Consider the following 21,736-nt stretch of genomic DNA (forward strand, 5'->3'; position numbering starts at 1 on the left):
TTTTTTTTTTTTTTTTTTTTTTTGTGGAGTAAAATCCTAAGTTCCATAAAGGAAAATGAAATCCTCTGTTTGCACCCAAAATATGATGCTTAACAATGTAGCCAAGAAGCAGATTGAAGAAATGCTCACAAAAAAATGATATCTTGAACGTGTATATAGGTCAGCAAGGGTTAAGAAAAAATAAGAGGGAAAGGGTTGAAGACGAAACAAAACCTGTTCTTCGAGTTGTCAGAAAACTCACAGACCAAAAATCTTCCACAATCAGTCCAACGATGGAAGAACTCCTCCAAGCCCTAAATCGAATATAGAGACTGTTGGTTGAAGATGGAGAATATGGTAATGGTCTAGAATAATAATACAAAGACTATTATACTATACAATTTCTAATAGGGTTTACCTTGCAATGCCAAGAACACAGGAGAAGAGAGGAGATGAGACCTTTTGCTTTTGTTCCTTCGTATCAATGACCACAAGGTACAGTTTTCTCTCTAATCTTGTGTTTGGTTGCCGCCAAGAAAGTGCAAGAAAAGATGGCGATTTATTTTATTCATTTTAAATTCATTATTTTAGAATTTTTTTTAAAAAAATTCTCAAATGGATCTTTTCTTTAGTAAGATCAAAATGAAATTTTTAAAAACAAGTACCATATTCAATGCATTAAAAACATATAAAGACCAGAAATGAATTACCCCCCCTAGGGGTGTCCACGGCAACCCGTAAATCGACCCACCCGCCCAAACCGTCAGGATCGATCCGAAAACCAACCGACCCGACGTCGGTGATGGTCGGAGACGGGTCTCCGCCCCTAAAAACCGACTGACGCGGGTCGGATGGCGGGTTTTCTTCTTCAAAACCCGATACACCCAATCTGACCGAGGAAACCCATGAAAGAATGCCGAAGTTATGTAGATCCGTTCAGATTCATCAATATTCCGGTGAAGGTTTGGTAGTTTTTGGGTTGATCCGGTGAAGATCTAGGTTTTATTCCTTAGATACGGCGGTGAGATAAAGATTGTGCTTCGATTTTCACTTTAGATCCAGAGATAGAGATGATTTTTTCGCTCAAATCTGAGCTTGATGTGGTTTTTGCTTCGATTTTTGCTTAGATCTAGTGATTTTCGCTCAAATCTGGGTTTAATGTGGTGATTTTGAGCTTCGATCCGGCGAAGATTTGGTGCTTGTGCTTCGATTTTCACTTAGATCCGACGATAGAGATAAATTTTTCGCTTAAATCTGAGCTTCATGTGATGTTTTTGCCTTGATTTTTGCTTAGATCCGTGATTTTCGCTCAAATCTGGGTTTGATGGGTTGATTTTCAGCTTCGATCTGGCGAAAATCTGGTGATTGTAAGTCAGCACGAGGCCGACCAACCCGACCGTTGTCCACCGGAGTCCGATCCGACTCGACCCGAGGTCGTCTGCGGTCGGCGGCAGGTCATTCAGCTGTTCACCCGATGGAAGTGAGTCGGTTGCGGGTTGGGCATAAACCCGACCCGGACCGACTCGTGGACACCTCTAAACCCCCCATACAAAAAAAAAAAAAGTTACTTAAAAGGTATTTTTGCCCAATATTATATTATATATAGTTCAATCAACCTTCATATTTAAGAACTTATTTATAAATACGTTATTAATTTTAAGCTTGTCCTGTTTCGGAATCAAACCTTAAAGATAGGCTTGAACTCATTTACAAATCCATTTTTTCATGAAAATGTTTTACATGACTCTTAATGAAAAAGCTTTATATTGAGAAAAAAAAAAAAAAAAAAAAGCTTAAAAAGGATGAACCTTGCATGGATAAATGTATAATATCTCTAATTTGTTCTCTTGCTGAGGATAATTTATGAACAATTATATTCTCCAAATTTTCAGCCACGGGGAACGATTATATATATATGTACTAATTGCTAATCTATGTGATGCATGGTATATTTTAATAAATATTAAAACTATCTAGTTTACTTGAAGGTACTATAACTTGAAAATGATAACAAAAAAATTAGGCTAAATGAATGCAATTCATATATAGTTAAATCCATTACCATAAAAGTGCTCTTACATTTGCCTGGATAAGTACTAATAATTATAGAAGACAAAAGAATTACTACACAATATAAACATATAACTACTCTGACTATAGTGACTTCTTAAAATTATGCCTAAGCAATTGTGACTCCAAAAGTTCTTACTTGTAGACACTTTGAACGATCCTTTTTATATGAGATTAGTGAAAAAGGTTCAAATCATCATCATTATGTGAAAGGATACAGTGGTAAACCGGTAATGATATGGAAGATGGACAAAAAACTTCTTCAAATTAGTTAATGAATATAGGTCCAACTAGATTACGATATAGGCCCATCATTATGTCCTCATATTGCAATAAGCAAACTACATTACGATAATTGGTGAATGGAAAATGAATGTGGTGGAACCCGGGAAACTAATTTATAGGTTGAAAGTTGCAACTCTCATTTTCAAATAAGTGGTTGTATTTAATTTGAAAATTGCATAAGAAATTTAGAGCAAACCTTATTTTGGGTTCTTGAATTAGTTGGTCCTGATTCTCAAAACTTTTATTTCTTACCCAACAATGCTAGTTTGATTCCAGAGAAGAAAACTTGTACCCCATTTAAGATAGAAAATTGTAAGTTTAAAAAAAGGTAAAGGAAAAAGCAAAGTGAACATGAGAAAAATGGAAGAGGAACATGCTACTATGTCTACACTATTCACATAAATCACCAACCCAAGTTGAAGCTTAATCCTATTTATAGGGAAGATGATATAATAACCACTACTTCTAGGATGCACGGATACTTAGTTTAGGGTGTCATATCTATGTCTTTTCTGCCATATCATGTTATAATTTTTGAAAAATTGCTCGTGTCATCATATCGTACCCCTACCCATGTTCGTGTCCGTGTCTGTGAATCCTAGCTTACTTGGGCTAAAAAGAAAAAAAAAAAGAAAAACTATTTCTTAAGTCTTTTTAAGTTCCAAAAGTGGTGTTTCCCCAATAGCCCAACACTATCATTACATCCCACAACCTCTTAATCATCTACTGTTACAATAGTCCATCCTAGGCAAACTTCCTCCTCACCTACTAAATGGGCTTTCAAAAAAGAAACACCTCATATTCCCATCATTCAAATGGCTATCTGCAGATAGAAGCTGAACCCAATGCAAGAACTTTATCCAACCTATTTAAATTACCCATAAAATTCAATTCAGACATTTCATCAAGCATGTGGAGTGCACTTTAAAGAACAGATAAATAACACCAAGAAAGTAAATTATCTTCTAAGCTAATGGCACAACAATGAGGAAGACCATAGTATCATACCCAAGAATTAATATAGCAGAGCAATATAGTTCATTGCTTCGTTAAATCTCTCTCTAAAAAACAAAACCCACAAAGTAATCCACAATTGCAAACCAAATTTATAGTGCATAGTGTCACTAACCAAGAAAAAAAAAAAAATTAAACATGCATATTGGACAAGAATTACAAAAACCCAAATGAAAAAAAAAAAAAAAAAAAAAAAAAAAGGGTACTTGATGGTGTTATAAAAAATGCCAACTCCTAAGCTCGTCCATATGGTCCGTCCCAAGGACATGATGATGACATATGGCTTGTCCCAAGGTAAAGGTGATGACATATGGCTTGTTCGTCCAAGGTACTGTCCACAACATCAGTTGGACAAGCTTCATTCGTCCTAAACATGTTGCGGCTGTTCCTGTTTTCCTGTCAGGTTACAAACCACTCCCCTAATCAACAGTTATGAATGTCAAACCTTGAAAACGTAACTTCCTTGGTGGTTAGGGAAGTTAACTCCGAATCCTCCGAACTCTACAACGGTAGGAGAAGGTAACTGCCTCTGGCAAGTAGTATATAAGAGTTCTACGAGAAGGTAATTCATTCAGATACTTTTCACAGAATACTCCCTTTTTATTTGGAATCACAAATCTACTGACTTTACCATCAGAGGACTTTTGGCCAATCTCCACTGGTCTCCTCTGACTTAGTACTTGTTTTTTCAAGGTTAAGCCCTAAGATCATCAGCGCTCGAGACTTTCAACCTACTGATTTCCAAGGAATCATCAGTTGGCGTCGTCTGTGGGAAAGAGATTGTTTTGCAGTTTTCTTTTCCATGACAAAAGGTTGAATGGTTCGGACCAGATTAAGGGCTACTAGCCCAAGCCATTAGGGAAGCAGAGACGCTTCAAACAACCCTTATCGCGATCGCCAATCTGCACCAGTCATGCAGACATCATCTGTCCAACATATGCAATTTATGGCAGCTGCAATGGCAGAGTTAACTCTCTAAAACCAAGAATTAAGAAGGGAGATTAATCTGAGAAGGCAGACACATAAAGAGCGTGAAGGAGGAGGACAAATACAGAGTCAAGATGATAGAGAAAACGTTGAAATTAGAAGTCAGTTAAGAGGTATCACTTCACGAATGGTGCCACACTTGAAAGAGGAGATGGACTAAATGAAGAAAGTCATGGAAGAAATGAAAGAGAACATGAGAAGGGTAAATCTTGTAGAAGATTTGGTCTATAGAACTGATTCCCCCTTTACGGCTTCCATCAACGGTTACCCTCTACCACCAAAGTTCAAGTTGCCTTCTCTGGATTCGTATGATGGAACGCATGACCAGTTTGATCACATTGCTACTCTTAAGACTACAATGCACCTTCAAGGGGTCCCTGATGAAATCATGTGTAGAGCTTCCCTACCACCCTTAAAGGTCTGGCACGAGTTTGGTTCAGTAAAATACCCCCGAATTCGATAAGTTCTGTTGAAGAATTGAGCAAGTTGTTTGTTAATAACTTCATTGGGGGACAGAGACACAAGCGTTCCTCATCCAGCTTGTTAACCATAGAACAAGTAGAGAATGAGAGCCTGCGGTCATTCATCACTCGTTTCAACAGAGAAGCCCTGAGCGTGGAAGAGGTAGATGACAAGCTGTTGTTGGCGGCCTTCCATAATGGGGTTAATTCTGACTTATTCATACATAAACTCTATGAAAAAGAGCCTCAATCCATGGCTGAACTCGTCCATCCAGCCCAAAATTTTATGAATGCAGAAGACGCGATCATTGCTAAGAAGAGGAAGAGGTTTGAGAGAATAGAAGCAAATCCTAATCATCAGTCCAAGTAAGGCTCTCATCCAAAGAAGGGACGGACAGAAGAAAAGAAAGACCGAGATAATAAGAAGCCTGGCTCTTCAGCATGGAGTCAACAATATAACCCTTTGAACATGCCACTTGAGCAGGTTTTTATGCAAATCAAGGATGATCCTTCCTTGAAGTGGTAGGAAAAAATGAAAGGAGATTCTAATAAGCGTAATAGGAATAAGTATTGTCGCTTCCATAAAGATCATGGGCATGATACAGACGAGTGTTTTGATTTAAAGCAGCAAATTGAGAATCTTATAAGGCAAGGGAAGTTGAGAAATTTCCTTGGACGAGACCATAAGGACGAGAAATTGAAAGGGAAGATAGAAGAATCATCACGACCACCGCTCGGAGAAATAAGAATTATCATAGAGGGAAGTTCAGCAAGCCAGTCATCCAAGTCAAAGAAAGCATACCTGAAGGTAGTGCAGAGCGTCCAACTTTCTGGACAATCACCAAAGGCAAGGTCCACGGACGAGCAAGCGATCACTTTCACAGATGAAGACGCCGAGAGAATTCACCACCCTCATGATGATGCTATCGTCATCACCTTACTTATTGCTGACTACATAACTAGAAGAGTGCTAGTGGACAACGGAAGCTCGGCAGACATTTTATATTATCCAGCTTTTCAGCAGATGAGGTTAGGACGAGACCGGCTCCGTCCAGTGAACTCCTCCTTGGTAGGTTTTGGTGGAATGAAGGTATAGTATGTGGGCACTATTTCATTATCAGTGGTAGTGGGGGCATACTCGCAACAAATCTTCAAGGATGTGAACTTCCTTGTGGTAGATTGTTCATCCTCCTACAACGCCATAATTGAAAGGCCAACTTTAAATAGTTGGAAGGCTGTTACATCTACCTACCACCTATCGGTCAAGTTTCCAACAGAATACGGAGTAGGACAAGTACAAGGAGACCAACTAGCAGCAAGAGAATGTTACCTGGCCATGTTGGCCATGGATGGACAAGTTTAGACCATGAATATTGAAGAAAAGAGAGTTGTAGCAGAGCCTACCAAAACGTTGGAAGATATTTCCTTGGATGAGAATAACCCTGAGAGGTGTACCAGGGTTGGAGCAGATCTAGAAGAGAAGATTAAGAAGGACCTCATCCAATTCTTGAAGAAAAATATTGATGTGTTTGCTTAGAGTCATGAGGACATGCCGGGTATAGATCTTAGTGTCATTACCTATAGTCTAAATATATGTCCTTCCTCCAAGCCAGTGTGACAAAAGAAGAGGGTGTTTGTCCCTGAGAGAGATAATGCTATCAAAGACGAAGTTCAAAAGTTAATTGTGGCGAAGTTTATTTGAGAAGTGTACTATCCGGATTGGTTGGCCAATGTAGTAATGGTCAAGAAGGCAAATGGCAAGTGAAGAATGTATGTAGATTTCACCGATCTAAACAAGGCTTGCCCCAAGGATAGTTACCCGTTGCCACGCATTGACCAGTTGGTAGATTCCACTGCGGGCCACAAGTTGCTTAGCTTCATGGATGCTTTCTCTGGATACAATCAGATAAGGATGAACGAGGTAGACCAAGAGAAGACATCCTTCGTCACCAGTCAAGGCTTGTTTTGTTATAAGGTGATGCCCTTCGGTTTAAAGAATGCGGGGGTAACATACTAGAGATTGGTTAACCACATGTTTCGTTCGTAGATCGGGCGGAATGTGGAAGTCTATGTAGATGACATGCTTGTGAAGAGTCAGGACGAGGGAAGACATCTAGACGGCTTGCAAGAAACATTTGACACACTTAGGCAGTACCACATAAAGTTGAACCCTAGCAAATGTGCTTTTAGAGTATCATTAGGGAAATTCCTTGGATTTATGGTCTCCCATAGGGAAATTGAAGCGAATCTTGACAAAATTCAAGCAATACTGGACATGAAGCCTCCGTAAAATACTAAAGAAATCCAGTCCCTCACCGGACGAGTTGCTGCACTTAACGGGTTTGCCTCTAAAGCTACTAACAAATGTTTGTCATTTTTTAAAGGTTCTTAAAAAAACATTTGAATGGTCCAATGAGTGTCAGAAAGCTTTCAAAGATCTAAAGGCGTATCTCACCATGGCTTCTTTGCTAAGTCCGTTTGTGTTGGGAGAAGAGTTATATTTGTACTTGGCAGTCACCCCGCATGCCGTAAGTTCAGCATTGATAAGAGAAGAAGACAGAGTGTAAAGGCCTGTGTACTATACAAGTAAGGCATTGAGGGAAGTGGAAGGACGATATCCACAAATGGAGAAATTGGCCTTTGCATTAATAACAGCTTCCAGGAAGCTAAGGCATTATTCCAAACTTATGTCATTAATGTCATGACGGATCATCCGCTTAAGAAGGCAATAAACAGACTGGAAGCTATAGGACGATTGATCCAATGGGCTGTCGAGCTTAGTGAGTCTGACATTAGATATCAACCAAGGTATGCCATAAAAGCTCAAGCCCTAGCAGATTTCATTGCGGAGTTTACCCCAAATTATAATGATTTAGATGAGACAGAAAATAGTAAGAGATGGGTCGTCCATGTGGATGGTTCGTCTACTCGGCACGCAAGAGGGATTGGTGTGGTTCTACAATCCCCAGAAGGAGATAAACTGAAACACGAGGTTCGTTTGCAGTACCAAACAACTAATAATGAAGTCGAGTATGAAGCACTCCTCAAAGGGCTAGAATTGGCTAAGTCTGTGAAAGCCAAGTCCATACTCGTCTTGGGGGATTCTTAGTTGATTATGGGCCAAGTGAATGGTATATATGAGGCTAAGGAAGAACGGATGAGGAAGTACCTTAATAGATGCGCCTTATGAAAAGATTTGAGGAAGTTGACTTCATTCAAATCCCAAGGGAGGAGAACGTGGAAGCTGATACCATAGTGAAAGAAGCCTCAGCAAATGAATCCATGGACGAATTTGATGAGATTCAGTATATGCCAAGTATAGATATCCCAGAAGTATAACAGGTAGAGAGCAGAGGAAATTGGATGACCCCAATTATATCATACCTGAAAGATGGACGACTTCCAGAAGGGAAAGACAAGGCCAGAAAGCTAAGAGTAAGATCGACTAGGTACGTTCTTATGGACGAGGTGCTATACAAAAGAGGTTTTTCTCAGCCTTATCTTAGATGCTTGGCTCTAGATGAGGGGAACTACGTATTAAGAGAAGTTTATGAAAGAGCGTGTGGCAATCACTCAGGAGCTCGGTTACTCGTCCACAAGGTCGTCCATGCAAGGTACTATTGGCCAAATATGCAAGCTGATGCTAAGGCATATGTTAAGGTCTGCGACCAATGCCAACGGTTTAGCAACGTCCCCAGGCAACCATCAGAGTACCTCACCCCGATGATGGCCCTGTAGCCCTTTGCATAATGGGGACTAGACATTTTGGGTCCCTTTCCGTTGGGCACGAGGTAGATGAAGTTTCTAGTGGTGGGTATTGATTATTTCACCAAATGGGTGGAAGCTAAACCATTAGCAAATATCACACAACAAAATGTTAAAAATTTCGTGTGGAAAAATATTGTGTGCAGGTTTGGAGTGCTCAAAGTACTAATATCTGACAACAGATGACAGTTTGATAATGCACTTTTTAAAGACTTCTGTGAGCACTTTGGAATTCAAAATCATTACTCTTCACCCGCTCACCCATAAGTAAACGATCAGGCTGAAGTTGCTAACCGATCCTTGTTGAAAATCATCAAGACTCGGCTTAAGAGGGCAAAAGGGGTATGGCCAGATGAACTATGAGGTGTTCTATGGGCGTACAGAACGACGACGAGAACCCCTACAGGGGAAACTTCTTTCAAGCTAGCCTATGGAAGTGAAATAGTCATATCTGCAGAAGTGCACATGGCCAACCATAGGGTGATGATGTATCAAGACAAGAATAACGAGGAGCAACTCCATTTAAACCTCGATCTAATAGGCGAGGTAAGGACGGACGCAGAACACAGGATGGCAAGGTATAAAAACCTAATGGCTAGGCAGTATGATGCAATGGTGAAGCCGAGGCGATTCAACATAGGAGACCTCGTCCTGAAGAAGGTTTCTTTGGCAACCAAGAACCCAACTCATGGGAAACTGGGACCTAATTGGGAAGGACCCTATAGAGTTATCAACTATAAAAGACAAGGATCATACTACTTGGAAGCCCTGGACGGGAGAAAATTGGAGCATCCTTGGAATGTTGAACACCTGAGGAGGTACTATCAGCAGAAGTGCTAGCCTGGACGAGTGTTACTATGGATGAGCTTGGAGCCTGTTTGTCTACTTATGTTCTACTTATGTTTAATAATGCTGCTACTTTATTATTCATGTTATGTTTATGAACAAAGTTATGGATTTGTTTGTATTTGTTAAACTCCCTAGAAGGCATTTGCTTCTAAGTATATGCCTCGTTTGTGAACAATATTTATGACATGTACATAATGTTGTGTGAATCTTAGTTTTTATGCTATTTTTTGTTCAAATTAATTCACAAGAAGGCTGAAAAGCCCAAGACGAGCAAATTCTTTGGACGTGGAGATATAACGTCAATAAGCTTTACTTGGACGAGCAAGGCATGCTCGTCCAAGTAAAGGACGAGGAAAAAACTTAGCTTCCCCGAGCAAAACACAGCAAGTTCAGAGGATGTTCGTCCGTATAATGGACGAGGTAAAACGCAATGCATGTTCAACCCATGGATGAAGAAACACATAAGCAAGTGTTTAACTTATTGATTAAGATGCCTACTACAACAATCCAGTTTATGGATGAGTGAAAAGTTATGTCTTATCTTCATTAAAGGTGAAAACCTTCATTAAAGGTGAAAACCAGCTAAGTCCAAGGACGAGTAATGCTGAATTATTATCTCACAAACAAATTACACTTGGTGAAAATAAAAAATATTAATGACCAATGGACGAGCTGAGCTTGAAATCTATTGTTTATAAAAATAAAGCTTCTGTTCATATCATGATAAAAGAAAAATAACATTCATTCAAATTGTTCAAGGGCGGACAACCATCGTCCAAACACCCTTATGAAAGTAAAGCCAAGTGTTGATAGCCCATCCTAAAACTATGGACGAGCTTAGTGTACTTCAGTTACATTAAAAGGTCCCAAAACTAAGGACCAAAAAAAAAAAAAATAAATAATAATAATACAAAGGTAATCAAAAGATTTAGGCAGGGGGTGCATTAATGTTAGGATCGTCCTGGGTCAGCTGAGTGGTAGCATCGTCCTCCACATTGACATCCTCGGAGTTGGCCTGAAGAAGAAAGCTAGTTGCAGCAGCAAGGTTAAGCTTGATGGAGCTAAAGTCCACTTCAGGGAAGTTTTCCATAGCATCCATTCTAAAATCTTCAAAGCCTGCAGCGTAGTGTTCATCTAGACGATCAGTATATTCATTGGACGCCTTGAACTTAGCAACTGCATCTTCTTTTGCCTGGGAGAGAAGAGTACTCAACTCGTCATTCTTTTTCTGTAACTGATCAAGATGAGTATCTTTCTCAACTACATTGGTTCTCAACTCTCCAATCAAGTTTTTCTGCTCCGTCACTTCCTCCTTAGCTTTGGCAGCCACCTTAGCCTATTTCTTGCATTCGTCCCTTATCTCTTGAATTCTCGTCTCCAGCAAGATCCTCCTCTTATCCAATTCAGTGGCTTGCCTGTACACTGTAATGAATTTTGACATGCCCTGCAAAAAGACATCCAAAATTTCTGATTAGACGAAGAAAAATTATGGGATAATAAGGACGAGACAAAAAGTACAGTCAACATACCTTAAAAATATCATAAACACCTGAGTGCTCAAAATCCTTTAGGGACATGTCATAACAAGCAGTTATGTCCTCGTCCTTCACAGTTTCTCCAAAACGTTCCCAAGTCAAGTCTTCATTTTCAATAATATTTGTGGGAACCCTGGGAGGAAGTTAGGACAAAGCAGGTGCAGTCGTCCTGGGCGGAGAAACCTTGGACGGGGTAGTCTCAACTAGAGTGGACGAGTTAACATCAACTATATGCACGGGAGGTTGGGATTGAGGAAGCTTAGGTTTAACCACTTGGGACGACCCATGCTTAACCCTCTTCTCTCATCGACTATCTCATCAGCTGGGAAGACTTCCCAAATCAATTTTCTTTGACAGGGATTTCCTTTTCTCCCCAAGCGATGGACGAGTTTGGGGTTGGGCCTTAAGATGACCCTCCTCACCCATAATCTCCTTTCCTTTGTTTTCTTTCATTGTTGCCATTCCTAAAAAAAAAAAAAACTAAAATAGAACATAAATATTGTAGTATTTATCTAAAGTTAAAAAAAAAAAAAAAAAAAAAAAAAAAACTTAAAAAAACTTACTTCTTCGTATTGTGATCTTGTGTGCAAGTGCTTCGTCGGACGGATTAGGACCTAATCCCCACTTGGCAAGACGTCTGAGTGTGACCAAGGAATGGAAGCTCCTATCCACGTGTAGACGAGCCCTATGAACATGGTCTCGATAAAACTTACTTAAAGAAGGTCGTTCAACAGCTGTAAACAAACAAGTAAAAAAAAATTAGAATATGAAAGAGAACAAAATGAAGAAAAAAGGGGAGGGACTTACCTTCAGGACGAAGGTTCCCTAGAACCCCGGTGCAACGACCAAAGACGTCCCGACCAACGTCCATAGGATTCCCAGCCCAGAAACCAGAGACGAAGAAATATTCCTTCTTCTAGTTTCTATCAGACGAGGCCAAAGACTTGATCATGCTACAATCTATACCCCTAACTATGAATTGATAGAAGCCAAGGGACTGATGTATTTCTGAGGGTTTGTAACAATAGAGGAACTTGTCCACGGTAAGAGGACGGTCCCCTCCAAAGACTTCTCTACATAAAATTTGCATGGAGACAATTAATCTCCATGCATTGGGATTGAATTGACATACTCCTAAACCTAACCTTACTAACAATTCCCTAGTAAAAGCGTTCAAAGGTAACCTTAAACCCCCCAAAAAATAAGCCTCATAGATGCCTATTCTAAAGTGGGGGTTGTAGCACCATTCTCCACGGACGGGCAACCTAGGGTTAAGCTCATCCGGGATTTGATTCCTTTTCCTAATATTATTTAGTCTTTGTTCATCTGTCTTAGAAGGGATGTCTATCGCATAACTATAGACAGTGATCTCCGCCTCGTCCAAAAGACTAGACGGAGGGACATTGGATGAAGTACCGGCTTGAGACCCTGAAACCTTCCTAATTTGTTCTTGTATAACTTCTAAAGGAAAACTGGGGACACCAGAAGTATACCCCTCGTCTGTAGAGCTTCCCCCACTACTGCTATGACTAGTGCTATTGTTAGAACTATTATAACTAGTTGAGTCATGGTACTCGTCTATAGCTTTTTTCGTGCTATTACTAGACGAAGAAATAGACATTTTTTCTGAAAAATGAAGGAAAACCTAAAGACGAGAAAGGAAAGAATACCTGGCTCTAAGACGGAATGAAGCTACGGACACGAAGGAACTTCGAGACGGAGCTCTAGACGAGAAGTGTCTGGGAAGAAAAATTTTAGAAATGTGAAGGGTAGAGGAGGAATTCCACTATTTATAGACAGCTGACTTGGGCAGTCGAAATGACATAACCAACCAGGATATGACACGTGGCTTACCCCTCGAAAAAATAAATTGACGAGACTAGCCATCAGTAAAATTATGACACGTGGCACGTACAGCTGTAGACATTAAGTACACAAATCCTTTAGACGATCTATATAACTACACATCCTTTAGACGATCCATGTGGATGAGGGGGTAACTGATGGTGTTATAAAAAACGCCAACTCCTAAGCTCGTCCATATGGTCCGTCCCAAGGACATGATGATGACATATGGCTCGTCCCAAGGTAAAGGTGATGACATATGGCTTGTTCGTCCAAGGTACCGTCCACAACATCAGTTGGACGAGCTTCATTCATCCTGAACATGTTGTAGTTGTTCCTGTTTTCCTGTCAGGTTACAAACCACTCCCCCAATCAACAGTTATGAAAGTCAGACCCTGAAAAACGTAACTTCCTTGGTGGTTAGGGAAGTTAACTCCGAATCCTCCAAACTCTACAACAGTAGGAGAAGGTAACTGCCTCTAGCAAGCAGTATATAAGAGTTCTCCTACGATAAGGTAATTCATTAAGACACTTTTCATAGAATACTCCCTTTTTACTTGGAATCAGAAATCCACTGATTTTACCATCGGAGGACTTTTGGCCGGTCTCCTCTGACGTAGTACTTGTTTTTTCAGGGTCAAGCCCTAAGATCATCAGCGCCCGAGACTTTCAGCCTACTGATTTCCAAGGAATCATCAGTACTAATGATACCGACAATCGTCAGTAAGTCACACAGTGCTCACATGCTCGAGACAACACCTGCGAAACAAAAACAAATAAGACTCTAGGAGAGTACCGGTGTGATACCAGCCAAAGATCCTCTGAAGGTTAAGTTAGAAAGCTTTCGCAACTCTAGAGTGCCAAAGATGGAGAAATTATGCATACCTTAGTTTGTGAAGGTTTTGGGGTTGGGGTTGACATTCGTTCCTTGGTTAAAAAGATGTTTCCTTATGGGAGAGATCCTCTTTAATTCACATATTTGCGGAATCATTTCCTTGTAGGACTCCCCTTGATTAGGGTAAATCATAGGGAATAGGATATTTCCTTATATACTCATGCGTGGAGGTCAAGTAAGGCCATGTCAAACTCGTCAAAGATTTGCTTATTCCCTTCAGCTTTCTTCCATTAACTTCTTATCCCATTTATGTACCCTAGTTGTCTCGTTCAAATGTTTGTTGACTTCAAGGTGCAACCATCAGTTTTGAGGTGGAACCGTCGACTTTATCCTGTCATTGTTGGGCTATGAACGTACAAGTGAGGCTAATGAGTTCATTAGGACCGTCGCCTTTGCCTAATATGGATGAGTTTATTAACAAGACAAAATTACTCTTATCATTTACCCCCTACTCCATAGCCCCGTCGACTTCAGCCAACGGGTTATGGAGTTCAATTCGTAATTTATTATTATTATTATTATTATTATTATTATTATTATTATTATTATTATTATTATTATTATTATTATTATTATTTTCATTTTTCCAAAAAAGAGATGGCATTTATAGGTGATTCCTCGAGCAGCCTTTATTACATGCTCGGACTCGTGGCTTAAGTGGGTTGGCCTCGTTTCTAGACGAGGCTATCGCTTCGTCTTCCGTGCCTTTTCGCCCTATATACATATCACTTCCTTCCTCATTTTCTCCTATTTCATCATTGTTGATCTTTTTTAAGGTCCAAAATTTCACAAGAAAGCTCATTCCATGAAAAGTAAAAAAGGCCCAATTTGTGCAGTAAGAAGAATCAACATCAAGGTCCTATGTATGTTCAGATTTCCAGCAAAAAGGCCATTAAAAAATCCAGCAAAATGTAGTGAAAGAACTGGGTCGGGATACCCAGAGGCTGCTAGAGGCTTGGGATCCTCGGGACGTGCAGCACAACTAACGTGGGATTGAGACAGCTTAAAAGGGGTACCCCAAAATACAAAAAAATGAAAAACAGATATGTCCTTCTCAAGCACCCAGTGGTGTAGCAAAGAACCAGAAAGCTTGGAGAGTGACAATTCATGAACAAAAGGCTGGTACCTCGGGAAACCTAGAATGAAGAGCTATAAGGGGAAGTGGCTGGGAAAACTTTCAACCCAGTAAAAATGGATTTTGCTCACTTGGGAAAATGACAGCAAGGACAGCCAAAAAAGCTGAGTCTAAAAGGTAAAAAGCCTTGAAAGAAGAGAGGGTGAAGTTTAGCTCTCCAAGGACACCCCAGAATGGAAAGTCAGCAAGTGGCTTTTAGGAAAACACGACTAAAAGATGAAAATTATGAGAAACAGAGAAAGAATCAGCTATCAGAATGGCTGGCACAATAGGGGTGTTGGTACCCAGGGAGCCAATGGGGGAGAATTAGTGGTACCCTGAACCCTAAAATGACACTATAAAAGGGGAAGGCAGCCAACATTGGAAGGGGGATTTAGTAATAGGGAATCGGAACAAGAATCGTTGAGAAAACTCTGTCAAAAACTCAAAGAAAGTAGAAAACAGCGCCCGGTATCCCAGAAACAGCCACTATAGAACATACTTGGATTCAAAGGGATTCAAACTTTACAAGTCTTAGAGGCTTAGATAGCCATCTAAGTATGTAATTTTTGAGCTTATTTGGACCTTGTAACACGTCTTAGTGAGCACATTATAATCCACAATTAAGAAAAATAATGAAATATTTCATAGTGATTGGAGGATCCTTAACAGTTATTTCGTGTGTTTCTTTATTTCATTGTTTTCCTTTTGCTTTTTTCTTTCTATTCAATACATATATTCTAGCTTACTAGTTTTCCTTTTACTCAGCCAAAAGCCGAGTCTTTTTACTGGAGTCCTCACTTCAACTTGGGCCTTGGACACACTTAGCCTCTAAAGAAACATATGCCAAAACATGCACACATCAGATATCACTCTCTCCCACAAAAATCCTTCTCACCTAACTATCTTGGAAGGCAATGCCCAAGCAAAACCACTTGGACTTGAGTTCCAAATCCCATAAGTCTTGTGCAAAAGCGCTAAGTCTGTGAGAATTGGGGCCAGGATCCTTGTGGCTAAATCATTCTCATGAAATTCATTTATATATATGTATATATATTAAAATGTATATCCTAATCTAAGAAACTAATAATTATTTGAAGATATGTGTATTGTATAGGGTGTTCTTATGTAGGACCTATAGAGATAAGGGAAATGACAAAACTCCATTGCATAATAAGCATGGAGAAAGATCGTGTAGTCCAGAGAATAAGCATTCTGGGTTCTTACAGGTCTGGTACCCTTAGAAACCATGACAATATGCCTGGGATATCACAACAGTACGCCCGGGGTACCAAGTGAAGGTATTTTTTTTTAAATGTTTACACAATAAAAGATAAGCCTTAAATATTATATTTTAATCTCTTTCTCACTGTGAATATTATGAATAATTATTTTACTTGTTTCGAAAGAGTAAATGGTCATTTTATAACACTAAAACACTTATAATGGTATTTTATTACTTAGGAGGAATCGCATTTTGCCTTGAGAAGATTTATGTGACTTGCGCACAACTTGGTTCATAATCAGCACCTATTTAGCTGCGGTGAACCAAGCCTAGTCTACCAAAACAACAAGTAAAGGGCCCAAGATCCTTATTAAATGGCCCAAAATCCTTATTAAAGGGCCCAGGATCCTTGTTTCCACTTGGGCCTGGGTATTGTCCAAAAAGGACCCTCACAATCTTCAGAGAGAGAGCTTGTCACTTCGAGAACTTTGCTCACGTCATCTTGCTGATCTCATTGCCTTCGTTGTCATCCTTTTGTTGAGACTGTCACCTCTCAAGGAACCGTCTGCTAACTTGTTAAGTCACCTTTTCTTTTATTTCATCCTATCTTTGATCTTTGTTTTTCTAGTTGATTGTTTAACTCTTTTAGAGAGGCCATCAACTTAGGTTCTTAGAATACCTCCGTTGCTTGTAGATAAATAGATGTCTAGAGAAGTGACGAGTGAGCAATCGTCAATCTGTGAAGGAGCGGGCTACAATGAGGTCTTCCAGACAGGTTATGAGCCTGATGAGGGCCTTTCCTGGTCATCAGAGAGGGAAATGTCAGCCCATTCTCCTGACGAGGAAGTGGAAAGTTATGTTGGAAAGGAAAATGAGGAAGATGAGATAGATGTGGTAAAGGATGAAGGTGATGAAGGAGGAGAGGAGGGAGAGGATAACAAGGATGAGGGTGAAGCTGACGAAGGAGCCCTCGAGGGTGATACCCGTCCATTTATCCTCCTCAATATGTGGACTATTGTGAGAGTGCTTTTTTTTTTAGCACACAAGCCCAAGGATCCTGGGCCAAATAGTTGTAGTTTGGTGGACTGGGCTTAGTTCACTACAGCTAAATGTGGGCTAATTACAAACCAAGTTCTGCACAAGTCACATAAATCTCCTCAAGGCCAAAATGCAAATCCTCCTAAGCAATAAAATACCATTATAAGTGTTTTAGTATCATAAAATGACCCTTTACTCTTACAAAATAAGTAAAATAAATGTTCATAATATTCACAATGAGAAAGAGATTGAAATAGAATATTTAAGGCTTATTTTTTATCGTATAAATATTTTAAAGAATTCCTTCACTTGGTACCCCGGGCGTATTGTCGTGGGATCCTGGGGCGTACTGTCGTGGGATCCCGGGGCGTATTAGGCCTGTAAGAACCCAGAATCTTTGGTTCTTTGCACTATACAATCTTTCTCCATGGTTGTTATGCAATGGAGTTTTGTCCTTTCCTTTTACCTCTATAGGTCCTACACAAGAACAACTATACAATGCACATATCTTCAAATAATTGTTAGTTTCTTAGATTAGGATATATATATATATATATATATTTTTTTTTTTTTATATATTAATACATATACATATATGTAAATGAATTTCATGAGAATGATTCAGCCATGAGGATCCTGGCCCCAATTCTCACAGACTTAGTGCTTTTGCACAAGACTTGTGGGATTTGGAACTCAAGTCTGAGTGGCTTTGCTTAGGCAAAAGACTCAGCTTTACAAGCAAGAATATATGTATTGAGCAGCAAGAAGCAGTAAAGGAAGATAATATAATAAATAAATATGCAAAGTAATTGTTAGAAATCCTCAAATCAATATGAGATATTTCATTATTTTTCTTAATTGTGGATTACAAATGTGCTCACTAAGACGTGATACAAGGTTCAAATAAGCTCAAAAATTACAGACTTTGATGGCTATTCAAGCCTCTAAGACTTGCAAAGTTTGAATCATTTTGAATCCAAGTATGTGCTATAGTGGCTATTTCTGGGATACCAGGAGAGGTTCCTCCATTTTTCTTGAATTTTACAGAGTTCTAATGACTCTGTTATGATATTCTTCCGACTGAAAATCCCCCCTCTTCAACACGGGTTTTCTCTTCCTTTTATAGTGTGTTTTCTAGGGCTCCATGGTTCTAGTGATTTCTCTCTTTTGCCCCTCAGAGCTCGTGCTGTGATAGTTGTTTAGGGGCTGGTCTCTTCCCTTTTTTCTCATAGTTTTCATCTTTTAGTGCTATTTCTCTAAAGTCGCTTGCTGACTTTCCATTCCGGGGCGTCCTTGGGCAACTAGCCTTCAATCTCTCTTCCTGCAAGGTTTCTCACTTTTCAGACTCAGCTGTCGGTTGTATTTCCTTGCTGTCATTATTCCCAAATAGTTGGAATCTTTTACTGTTGGGTTGAAATTTCCCTTCTAGTCACTTCTACTTATGATTTTCTCATTCTTGGTTCCTTGTGATACAGCTTCTTTGTTCATGAATGTTTACTTTATACTTTCTGATTCTTTGCTGCACCACTGGATACTTGAGAAGGACATCTTTGTTCTTCACTTCTTGTATTTCGTGGTACCTCTCTTGAGCTGTCTCAATCTCACATTAGCTATGCTGCATTACCTGAGGATCCCGGGCCTCTGGCAGCTTCTGGGTATCCCAGCCCAGTTCTTTCACTAGATTTTGCTGGATTTTTTAATGGCCTTTTTACTGGAAATCTGAACATAAATAGGGCCTTAATGTTGATTCTTCTTGCTACTTGAATTGGGCCTTCTTTACTTTTCATGGAATGAGTTTTCTTGTGAAATTTTGGCCTTCAACATTAGCCCCCCAAGCTCGTGGGTTACCTGTAGCCCACGTGTGAGAAAATAAATTGTTTTTGGACCTTTCCTGGTTTGTAGAACCAATGTGTAGATCAAATAATTCTTGAGGGAAACTCCAAAGGAATTGCTACACTTCTTTCATGGGATGAACTATCATGTTGCGAAAGATTAGAATTCACCTTCATATTAGTGTTAGGCTGTAGATTGGTATTCAATAAATCAACTTTGTCAAACTAACAATAATATATACAGATATATATGTATAACCAAATTATATTGGTATCGCATTTAATGCTAAAAGTATATTTCTAGCACTAACGTTTTTTTTTTTGGCTAGCAATTCTAGGATATGCTTTTTTGAAAGTAGCATACAAAAATCATGTTGAATGCATATTAAATCTTAATATAAGATAGTATAGCTTTGTCAACAAGATTTTGTTTGTTTTACAAAATAGGTTGAATGAGGGGAGCCCCCTATAAACTTTGCCAAAGATATTCTATGCATTGTAGTACATGCTTGCTATGGCTAAGGCGAATAACACCAAGATGTTTGCCCCATGAGATTTTTAGTCCATGAATAGTGACTTATCAATGGGACCATGATATCATAAATCATTGAATCATAAAAACATACTGATTTAGAGTCTAATCAAGGTTAGCTATTCTTCTCAAAATGTATTAAGAGATAGAAACTTCCCTGAGGACATGACTTAGAAGGCTTAAGAACATCTCCACGCCTTGCTTTAGCTAAAGACCTTGCTCTTTTGGTGGATGCTCTTGATCTTTGCCTCATTCTTTTTCCAGATTGTTAGAGACTGTATAATATTTTAGATTGTAGCAAATTATTCACATACCATGCCACCAATTATATTGTTGTTTGAATTGCTATATTCCATATAGTTCATAAGCCAAAGAAAATAACAGTGGCTGAACTTATGTACAGTAAAGTTTGCACTAGACTTCTTAATTTTCATCAAGTGAAAGATATATCTAAGGAAGATTTTTAATCTTGTCTTAGCCCCCAATGTATGCACTAGAAAAGCAATTGCCAAATAAGATATAGCAATAAAAATTATTTCATGTATATGAAACCATGTGAGGATTTCAACCACACAAGAATTCCAAATTTGATTTTTGATAATTCGTCAAGTAAGAAGACCAAAAATATTAGAATTTTCGTTTTAATCTATATGAATAAAATATTTGTGCATGGGTGATACCTCTTGCACAACATTTTGTAGTGTTTTGATATATTCAAACATAGTATTAATGAGTGGGCTTACCAAAAGGGTACCTTTCTTTTGTTGAGTCAAAGTACCTTCAAGCCTTTGGTGAGTTTGCACCTTGTAGGAGGAGGGAAATGTCGCTAGCTAGTTTGCAATGTCATTGACTAATCTCTTTGTATAGAGACTTGCAAAAGTATCCATGCTTGTGCGGCTTCGAGTGATGTACTCTTAGAATTTTTTTTTAAGTTATGCCTTCCTTGCTTCCTTAGGCTCCCTTGAACCAATTCCTTTTAAGGAGGTCAATCTTGTGCACTTTACATACCCACTTTTGGGTTTTCATACCCACTCGAGGCTCTTTCTCTTTGTACCCCTCGTTGGGCTTTGCTTACATTTGCATCCTTTGTTAGGACGTGCTACGGCTTGTACCTATTGCTGGTACGTGCTACAGTTTGTACCCAGTGCTAATACGTGCTACAAGTTGTAGCCATGACTGGAATATGCTTACAATCTGCACTTTTACCTATTGCTGGTATGTGCTACAGTTTGTACCCATAAACTTTTTCTTTTGACCATTTTCTTGGTCGTACTTGGAAACTTTTGCTCTTGGCCAATTTCTGGGCCATGTATTTAGAAAAATTGTTCTAGGCCAAGTCTTGGGCCAGGTACATGGAAAATTTGCTATTACCAAGTCCTAGGCCATGTTACTTGGAAAAATCTGTTTTGGTCAAGTTCTGGGCTAGGTACATGGAAATTTTTTTTCTTTCTCAAGTCCTAGGCCATGTCACTTGGAAAATTTCTATTTTGCTTAAGTCCTGGGCTAGGTACATGGAAAATTTTCCTTTTCCCAAGTCCTAGGCCATGCCACTTGGAAAATTTTTTGTTTTGCTAAAGTCCTGGGCTAGGTACATGGAAAATTTTCCTTTTCCCAAGTCCTAGGCCATGCCATTTGGAAAATTTCTGTTTTGCTCAAGTCTTGGGATAGGTACATGGAAAATTTGCCTTTTCCCAAGTCCTAGGCCATGCCACTTGGAAAATTTTTGTTTTACTCAAGTCCTGGGCTAGGTACATGGAAAATTTTCCTTTTCCTAAGTCCTAGGCCATGCCATTTGGAAAATTTGTTCATGACCATTGAGTTTTTCGATCTTCAGAAAAAGTTCTTTTATAGCCCTTCGTTTTCAATTGGGCTCACTGAACTGATTTCTTTTCTTTTCTTTAAAGGATTGAGGATTTGTTTTCTTCTCCGAGGATCTTCTAAAATGTCCTCTCTTAGCTATGAACAAATCCTTTATGGAAATAATCTTCTTTTATGAGTCATCTAAGATTGCTCTCACTGGTGGACTGATGGCCAGGAGCTCCACCAAGATGATTCTGTCATGGTGTTTTCTTCAAGTGGGGGATCTTCGTACGGGGATCCTGGAAGAGGATGACTTCCTCTAGGCATGCTCGTTGAAGGCTGTCTTCACAAACCTCATAGTTTGTTTCTTTACAAGGATCTTTACCGCCACTACTTTTTTAGAGATCTTCTCACTTAATAGGTATTTCTCTTCTTCGGGGAACTGGGTCAGTGAGTTTGTTACAGCTTAGCTCTTGATAGCTCTGGGGATCCTTCAGACCTATGTTGTAT

At 39.3% G+C, this 21,736-nt stretch overlaps 1 protein-coding gene and 1 long non-coding RNA gene across 2 annotated transcripts; one reads left to right on the forward strand and one right to left on the reverse strand.

The window, feature by feature from the left end:
- Positions 1-208: 208 nt before the first annotated feature.
- LOC115988045 lies at positions 209-511 on the reverse strand. Its single transcript, XR_004091302.1, has 2 exons — positions 398-511; positions 209-293 (listed from the first exon to the last, which is right to left on the reverse strand). It is a non-coding gene; the product is annotated as an uncharacterized LOC115988045 (long non-coding RNA).
- Positions 512-5,328: 4,817 nt separating this feature from the next.
- On the forward strand, positions 5,329-6,333 carry LOC115985331. The gene is made up of 2 exons (XM_031108285.1): positions 5,329-5,825; positions 6,255-6,333. Exons 1-2 carry the CDS (start codon positions 5,329-5,331, stop codon positions 6,331-6,333), a joined length of 576 nt encoding a protein of 191 aa, XP_030964145.1.
- Positions 6,334-21,736: the final 15,403 nt, after the last annotated feature.

Source organism: Quercus lobata, chromosome 4 (assembly GCF_001633185.2).
Source record: "Quercus lobata isolate SW786 chromosome 4, ValleyOak3.0 Primary Assembly, whole genome shotgun sequence".
Taxonomy (NCBI): domain Eukaryota; kingdom Viridiplantae; phylum Streptophyta; class Magnoliopsida; order Fagales; family Fagaceae; genus Quercus; species Quercus lobata.

What these genes read in the sequence shown, in the direction of transcription:
- LOC115985331 (XM_031108285.1), top strand. Translation starts at nt 5,329, where the DNA reads ATGAAAGGAGATTCTAATAAGCGTAATAGGAATAAGTATTGTCGCTTC. An exon ending in CCAGCTTTTCAGCAGATGAG is followed by an intron (nt 5,826 to 6,254) that starts GTTAGGACGAGA and finishes GAGGTGTACCAG; the next exon opens with GGTTGGAGCAGATCTAGAAG.